Raw genomic sequence first — 7,500 nt, 5'->3', positions numbered from 1 at the left:
CACAGATTCTGCTGCTGTTGCTGCTGCTGTTGCTGCTGCTGTTGCTTCCCTTTTTTGTGTATAACCAAGGACTTGCTTGCTGCACCTCAGTTTGCTGCTCTCCGATGAATCTCCCCCACAGCTGCCTGCAGCAGCAGCAGCAGCAGCAGCGGGAGCAGCAGCAGCAGCAGCAGTGGGTGCAAGCAGAAATGCAAGGCAGTCAAGAGAAGGCCACAGAGAGACAGATTGGACTTGCAGCTGCTGCTGCTGCAGCAGCAGCCTTAGGGGGGCAGAAGCAGCAAATGTTTGCTGCTTATCTTCTGCTGCTGCTGTTGCTGCTGCTGCTGCAGTCTCAGCACCTCCTGCAGCAGCTGCTGCAGATCGAAAGGAATGCGACTCTGAGAGAAGGCAGCTGTGGCGCGATGCATCAGGTGTACGCGCAGCTTCTGCTGCTGCTGCTGCTGCTGCGGCTGTTGCAGCAGCAGCAGATTTTCCTGCTGCTGCTGCTGCTGCTGCTGCTCGCTGGGAGATGTCTCGATGCTGCATAGTCCGCCGCAGCGGCGTCAAGCGGCTGCTGGCACTCCATTCGTCTCCTTCTTTGCTTCTTGTGCTGCAGCAGCAGTTGTCGCTGCTGCTGCTGCTGCTGCTGCTGCTGCTACATAGGTTGTTGTTGCTGCCGCTGCTGCAATTCTGCCGCTGCAGCCGAGGGGTAGAGGGAGTTGCTGCTCTCTTCCTCTTAGCTGGGGAAGCCTGCGACTGCAGCAGCAACTTTTGTTCCTGCTGCTGCTGCTGCTGCTCGTGCTGCTGCTGTTGCTGTTGTTGAAGCTGTGACTGCTGTTGCTGCTGTTGTTGCTGCTGCCGCATGCAGCATAAGTGGCGAGACACTTGGGGCTGCAGCAGGGGTGTCTCCCCAGGAGGCAGCAACTGCAGCAGCTGCAGCGCAGCAAGAGGCAGCAAACCCTCTAAGGAGAAGCAGCAGCAGCCAGCAGCATCAACAGACAGCAGACACTGCATTGAACTGCTGCTGCTGCTGCTGCTGCTGAATCGAGCAGCATGCAGCAGCAGGGCGCCTGCATCTGGGTCGCAGCTGTTGCTGCTGCTGCTGCGGCTTCCTTCCCTGCTGCTGTCACTGCTGCTGCTGTTGCGGCAGGTGCCTACGATGTCTCTTGCTGCAGCAGCAGCAGCAGCAGATATACATAGGGGATCTGGCTGCAGCGTAGCAGCAGCAGCAGCAGCAGCATGAACAGCATCATAGAAAGGACTTTGCTGCAGCAGCACATCTAAGCCAAACCACTGCAGCGCAACAACTGCTGCTCCATCCCCATTCTGCTGCTGCTGCTGCTGCTGCTGTTGCTGCTGCTGCTGTTGCTGCTGCTGCTGCTGGTGTGTCTCAAGCCACTCCATCTGCAGCAGACTTCGCTGCAGCAAATTATTAACTTCTCCCTTGAAGGCTTGCAGCCGCAGCTGCATCTCCTGCTGCTGCTGCTGCTGTTGCTGCTGCTGCAGCAGCAAGGGGCAATTAAATAACCCATCCTTCCCTTTCTCAGCTCCTTGCTGCCATTTAGCCACGTGCTGCTGCTGCTGCTGCTCTGCTGCAGCTGCATGCTCCACGGCATGCGCATCCGTGTTGCTGTTGCTGCTGCTGCTGTTGCTGCTGCTGCTGTTGTTGCTGCTGCTGCTGAAGTGGGCATGCCTCCTCCTGCATGCAATAAGAGAGCCATCACGTCCCCCCAGCAGCAGCAACCCCCCAGAGCTCAGTCCTACTGCTAGCCGCTGCTGCTGCTGCTGCTGCTGCAGTTGCTGCTGCTGCTCTGCTGCACTAAAAGCAGCACTGCTGCAGACACCTGGAAGCCCTTGCCGCCAAAGTAGCTTCGGGTCACTCTGAACAACGCAAACCCTAAACCCTAAACCCTAAACCCTAAACACTAGACCCTAAACCCTAAACCCTAAACCCTAGACTTGGATGCAGCTACTGCATCTGCTTAAACACTAACTCTAATGATGTACAGTTCTTCTTATCCTCTAATAAAAAGGTTTAGGGTTTAGGGTTTAGGGTTTAGGGTTTATACGTACCTGTACATCGAATACCTCCGCGCCTGGTCCGTTGCAGTGTACAGACAGCAGCAAAGTCTTGAATTGCTGCTGCAGCAACAGAAGACGCGCAGCTAACTTTTGCTGCTGCTGCTGCAATCGGCTTAAAACATCAGCAGCAGCAGCAGCAGCAGAGGCAGGTGCTGCTGCTGCTGCTGCTGCTGCTGCAGGTTGAGAGGGTTCATCGGCTAGGAGCTCCCTGAGCTCTCTTATAAGCAGCGAATACTCCGCAGCTAATTCAGCAGCTGATGGAGCTGCTGCTGTTGCTGTTGCTGCTGTTGCTGCTGCTGCAGGTGAGGCTTCTCCTGGTGTTGTTGTTGCTGCTGCTTGTGTTACTGGTGAGGGTGGTGCGACGGCGATTGCGAGCAGCTGCTGCTTCTGCTGCCTCTGCTGCTGCGGCTGCTGCTGTTGCTGCTGCTGCTGCTGCTGCAGAGGAGAAGGAGGAGAGAAGACAGCTGTTTGAATTCTTTCTTTGCTGCCGCGTCTGAAGGGAAATCTTCCGTAGCGCCAAAGCATTGCCTTGAGGTGTACGTACACCTCAGGTTTGCTGCTGCGGTGTATAGGCAGCTCGCGGTGTATAGGCAGCTTGAGGTGTATAGGCAGCTCTTAAAAGAATAAAGAAATGCATGAAGATAATTATTGCATGCATTTGGGCAAAAAATACTCTTAAATAACCTAAGCAAGGGTTTAGGGTTTAGGGTTTAGGGTTTAGGGTTTGGCTCCGGCGCGCATCGCGCAGAACGCATGAGGGTTTAGGGTTTAGGGTTTGCAGTGTAGGGGTTCTTTTTATAGGCATTTTTATTTATTTATTTTATTTAAATAATTTTTCTTAATTTATTTTGCTGCTGCTGCTCCTGCAGTGTCTCTACAAAAAGTGTGTTGCTGCGGTGGGGTTGTCCTTGGGGCTGCATGCATCGCCCTAAGACACGCTGCCCTTCTCTCCTTATATATTCACAACCTATCTTTGCTGCTGCTGCTGCTGCTGTTGCTGCTGCTGCTGCTGTTGCTGCTGCTGCTGCTGTTGCTGCTGCTGCTGTGGCTGCTGCTGCTCCTGGTGCTGGTGGTGGTGGTAGTTCGAGCTTGTTGCGCCCAGGGTTTAGGGTTTAGGGTTTAGACAAACAAATGGATAAGGCACCACCTGCAGCCGTTGCTGCGGTAGTTGCTGCTCCTGCTGCTGCAGTTGCTGCTGCTGCGTGTGCAGCAGCACCAGTTGTAAGTGAACCAGCAGCAGCAGCAAATGCTGCGCACGTAGCCAGCGCAGCAGCAACAGCAGCAGCAGCAGCAGCAGCAGCCCCTAGCATTCTACTGTATCTCGGCTTGCTGCATTTCCTGTTAGCCTAAACCCTAAACCCTAATACTAAACCCTAAACCCTCAATATAAACCTTAAACCCTAAACCCTAAACCCTCAAGATAAACCCTAGCAGCTGTAAACCCTAAACCCTCGTAGACAAAGACAAGAAAAACTTTAAAATCGCATCTGTTGCTGCAGCCATTGTGCTCACGAAATTGCTGCTGCTGCTGCTGCTGCTGCTCTTGCAGCAGGAGCAGCAGCAGGAGCAGCAGCAGCAGCAACAGCAGCAGCAACTCCCTCATCTACAACGAATAAAAAAGTCAGATAGAGGCCCTTGCAGCAGCAAAACACCAGCAGATGGATCGGCTGCTGCTGCTGCTGCTGCTGTTGCTGCTGTTGCTGCTGTTGCTGTTTCCCGCAGCGGAGGTAAATCATCTACAGCATCATTTGCAGCAGCAGCAGCAGCAGCACTTGCTGCTGCTGCTGCAGCAGGAGTCCTAGGCAATATGCCTACAGGGGCAAAGTCAACAGGAGTAGGGAATACAATTTGCTGCAGATGCTGCAGCTGCTGCGCTGCTAACTGCAGCGGCAGCAGACCCCTTCGTGTCCTGAGCAGCAGCAGCAGCAGCAATAGGAGCACAGCAGCAGCAGTAGCAGCAACAGCAGCAGCGCTGTAGTTCTGACCTCTAGTTTGGGTGTTTAAGGCATTAAGAAAAAATTAGGGTTTAGGGTTTACGATTAGGGTTTAGGGTTTAGGGTTTAGGGTTACCTGTGGCTATCAGCAAGTACTAGACGGAGGGTTTGTAGGTTTGGTGCTGCAGCACGCAGCAGCGGGACTGTTGCTGCTGGCAGCAGCGGCAGCTGCAGCTGCTGCAGGTGCGGTAAGGGGCAGATACCTGCAGCAGCAGCAGCAGCAACAGCTTTTGCTGCTGCCTCTTCTGCTGCTGCAGTCATTATACATCTTGGGGGCTCTGCTCTGCTGCCTCCGAGCTGCTGCCCTTGCTGCCCTTGCTGCTGCTCCCCTTGCTGCTGCTGCTGCTGCTGCTCTGGCAGCAGCAGCTGCTGCAGCGCAGCAGCAAACAAAGAGGTGACCTGCACAACTGCCTCATCATCATCGCAGTCTGCATGCACACAAAGACACCGCAACTTCGGGCAGCCACGCAGCAGCAGCCTGCAGCAGCAGCAGCAGCAGCAGCAGCAACACAGCAGCAACACAGCAGCAAAGTACCCCAATAAGCCTTATGTTCTGCAGAATAACTCCTCCACAAGAACTGCTGCTGCTGTTGCTGCTGCTGCTGCTAAGACACCTCATAGTCTATCTGACTAACGATCGGTAACAGTCTACTTCTGCTGCTGCTGCTGCTGTTGCTGCTGTTGCTGCTGCTGCTGTTGCTGCTGCTGCTGTTGCTGCTGCTGCTGTTGCTGCTGCTGCTGCTTACCCAAGATTATGGTGTTTTGGTGATACATCTGCCCAATGGAGACGCAGCACTTCTAAGGAAGGGAAGCAGCAAACCCCGCATCTGCGCAGCAGCAGCAGCAGCAGCAGCAGCAGCACAAGCACAAGCACAACAGCAGCAGCTGTACCCCTTGGCTAGCTATATATATACAACCAACTAGCTAGCTAGCTACCTAGCTAGCTAGCTGCAGCAGCACCATCCTAGTTAGCTGCAGCAGCACCATCCTATTAACCCCAGCAGCAGGACCAGCAGCACCACCCCACCACCCGCAGCAGCAGCAACAGGAGGAGCAGCAGCAACAAACTGCAGCAACAGCAGCAGCAGCAGGAGAAATACCTGAAGTTATGCCTATGTATATTAATTAATTCTAATATAATTAATTGTTGCATGCAAAAAGAAGAAGAAAAAGAAATATTAGTAAAAGAAGAAAAAGAATATCCTCTTCTTATGGATAAATCTAGCAGCAGCTGCTGCAGTTTGCTGCTGCAGCGCAGCAGCAAATATTCTATTGCTGCTGCTGGTAACCATACACTACATGATATATAACAAGAAGGAAGACATAATCCTGCTGTACATAACTCGCTTCCTTCTGCTACCCTCCTGCTGCTGCTGCTGTTGCTGCTGTTGCTGCTGCTGTTGCTGCTGTTGCTGTTGCTGCTGGTTGTTGTTGGAGGAGCAGCTGTTGTATCTTTGTTGTGCTGCTGTTGCTGCTGCTGCTGCTGCTGCTGCTTCTGCCGCTGCTGCTGCTGCTGCTGCTGCAGTTGTCTACGGAATCGGAAGCTTCCTTCATCATATCCTCTAATAATTAGTTGCTGCAGTGATTTGCTGCAGCACAGCAGCAGCAGCAGCAGCAGCGGCGTTGGCTGCAGGTGTGCAGCAATAGATAACTCTATGCTGCAGCAACGAGAGAAACGACGCAGCAAAGGGCATTGCTGCATATACACCTCAACTTCGTCCTCATCCTCCTGCTGCTGCTGCTGCTGTTGTTGCTGCTGCTGTTGTTGTTGTTGCTGTTGCTGCTGCTGCTTGTTGTTATCTCCAGTAGGCGGTTGGGAATCTGCAGCAGCAGCAGCAGCAGCAGCAGCAAGATTGCTGCACAATTTGCTGCTGCCATTCCTACAATCTGCACTTGCTGCAGATGTTGTTGCTGCTGCTGCTGTTGTTGCTGCTGCTGCTGCTTCTAGAGGTTGCCGCTTATCATCACTAGGACAGGACGCACCACCAGCAGCAGCAGAAGGATCAGCAGCAGCAGCAGCAGCAAGTACTTCTTCTTGTTTCTTTTTCTTGCATACAGAATCCTCTTGCTGCTCTCTATCTATAATTCTTTTGTTTATGCTGCTGTGCTGCTGCTGCAGCAGCAGATGCTGCTGCTGCAGCTGCGACTTGAGCTGCTTGAGTTTTTGCTGCTGCTGCTGCAGCAAGCGTTCCTGCTGCAGCAGCAGCGGATGGTGTACGTGCTGCTGCAGCAGCAGCTGCAGGCTATTACCAGGGGGGCAGCAAAGGGATTCAATAAAGGGCATAGTACATAGCTGCCTATACACCCCACGAGACAGCAGCAGCAGCTGCAGCTGCTCCTTAAGAGGCAGCCACTGCAGCAGCAGCAGCAGCAGCTTACCATTCAATGACAGCAAACCCCCTCCTTCTCCTGATTGTTCTATTACATCTTCTTTATGCGGCTTTGCTGCTGCAGCAGCAGCAGCAGCAGCAGCAGCAGCAGCAGTAGGATCTGCTGCTGATGCAAACGATGTCTCTGTCTCTACCCTTCTGCTGCTGCTGCTGCGGCTGTTGCATATGATGCTGCTGCTGCAGTCGCTGCAGGTGCTGCCGCTGCTGCTGCTCGTGCTGCTGCTGCTGCTGCAGCTGCTGCTCGTGGTGCTGCTGCTACTGCAGCTGCTCATGGAGCTGCTGCTGCTGCTGCTCATGGTCTTAGGTTTGCTGCTGCTACAGCAGCTGCTGCAGCAGCAGCAAACCTAAGAGCTGAGGGAGAAGATAGGAAGCCCTCAACAATCGATAGAGGCCAGCATTTGCTGCTACACACAACGGGCTAGTTGCTGCTGCTGCTGCTGCTGCTGCTTCTGTTGCTGCTGCTGTTGTTTCTGTTGCTCCTATTGCTGGTGCTGCAGATGCTGCTGTTGCCGTTGTTGGGTAGCGGGCTTGCTGCAGAGACTAGCTGCTGCTGAGGCGGTTGCACGATTAGGCCTCCGTGCTGCTGCTGCTGCTGCTGTTGCTGTTGCCGTTGCTGTTGCTGCTTCTGCTGCTTCCAGTATTGCTGTTGACGCTGCTGTTGCTGCACACGTCGGTAGAAATGCAAGACAGCAGCACTTTGCTGCTGCTGCTGCAGCTGCAGCAGCAGCAGCAGCAGCTCAAACCCAAGGGGGCCCCAAGCTAATAAGCAGCAAAGCAATCATAAGAGGAAAGAAAGAAAAAAAGTATTTAGGTGTATATACACCTGAAGAAAAGAAGAGGAATAATGAGGTGTACGTACACCTAAAGTGGAGCAGCAGCAGCAGCATCAGCAGCAGTAGCAGCAGTAGCAGCAAGAAAAGAAAGATTTGCTGCTGCTGCTGCAGTTGCTGCTGTTGTGGGGCCCCATTAGGGAAGGAAGAAGATATAAATAAATATAATTAATTAATTATATTTATTTACTTTTTTATTTATTATTTATTATTTATTTTTTTGCT

At 53.1% G+C, this 7,500-nt stretch overlaps 2 protein-coding genes across 2 annotated transcripts in view; both read right to left on the bottom strand.

Moving 5' to 3' along the window:
- Positions 1 to 2,586, bottom strand: part of EMWEY_00017070 (hypothetical protein, conserved) — a gene marked incomplete at both ends in the record, with an annotated part of 6,455 nt that extends 3,869 nt beyond the window's left edge. The window contains 2 exons of the mRNA XM_013479854.1: positions 1 to 1,860; positions 2,053 to 2,586. The exon at positions 1 to 1,860 is cut by the window's left edge and continues 90 nt beyond it. Of these exons, the coding sequence (XP_013335308.1) occupies positions 1 to 1,860; positions 2,053 to 2,586 (2,394 nt within the window). The remainder of the gene's footprint in view (positions 1,861 to 2,052) is intronic.
- A 2,117-nt stretch (positions 2,587 to 4,703) lies between these two features.
- On the bottom strand, positions 4,704 to 6,741 carry EMWEY_00017060 (hypothetical protein, conserved; the record flags this gene model as incomplete). The annotated part of the gene is made up of 2 exons (XM_013479853.1): positions 4,704 to 4,829; positions 5,416 to 6,741. 2 exons carry the CDS (start codon positions 6,739 to 6,741, stop codon positions 4,704 to 4,706), a joined length of 1,452 nt encoding a protein of 483 aa, XP_013335307.1.
- Positions 6,742 to 7,500: the final 759 nt, after the last annotated feature.

Source organism: Eimeria maxima, genomic scaffold (assembly GCF_000499605.1).
Source record: "Eimeria maxima Weybridge genomic scaffold, Emw_scaff141, whole genome shotgun sequence".
Taxonomy (NCBI): Eukaryota; Apicomplexa; class Conoidasida; order Eucoccidiorida; family Eimeriidae; genus Eimeria; species Eimeria maxima.
Note: the sequence above shows the minus strand (reverse complement) of the source record. Positions and strands in the feature narration are given on the sequence as shown.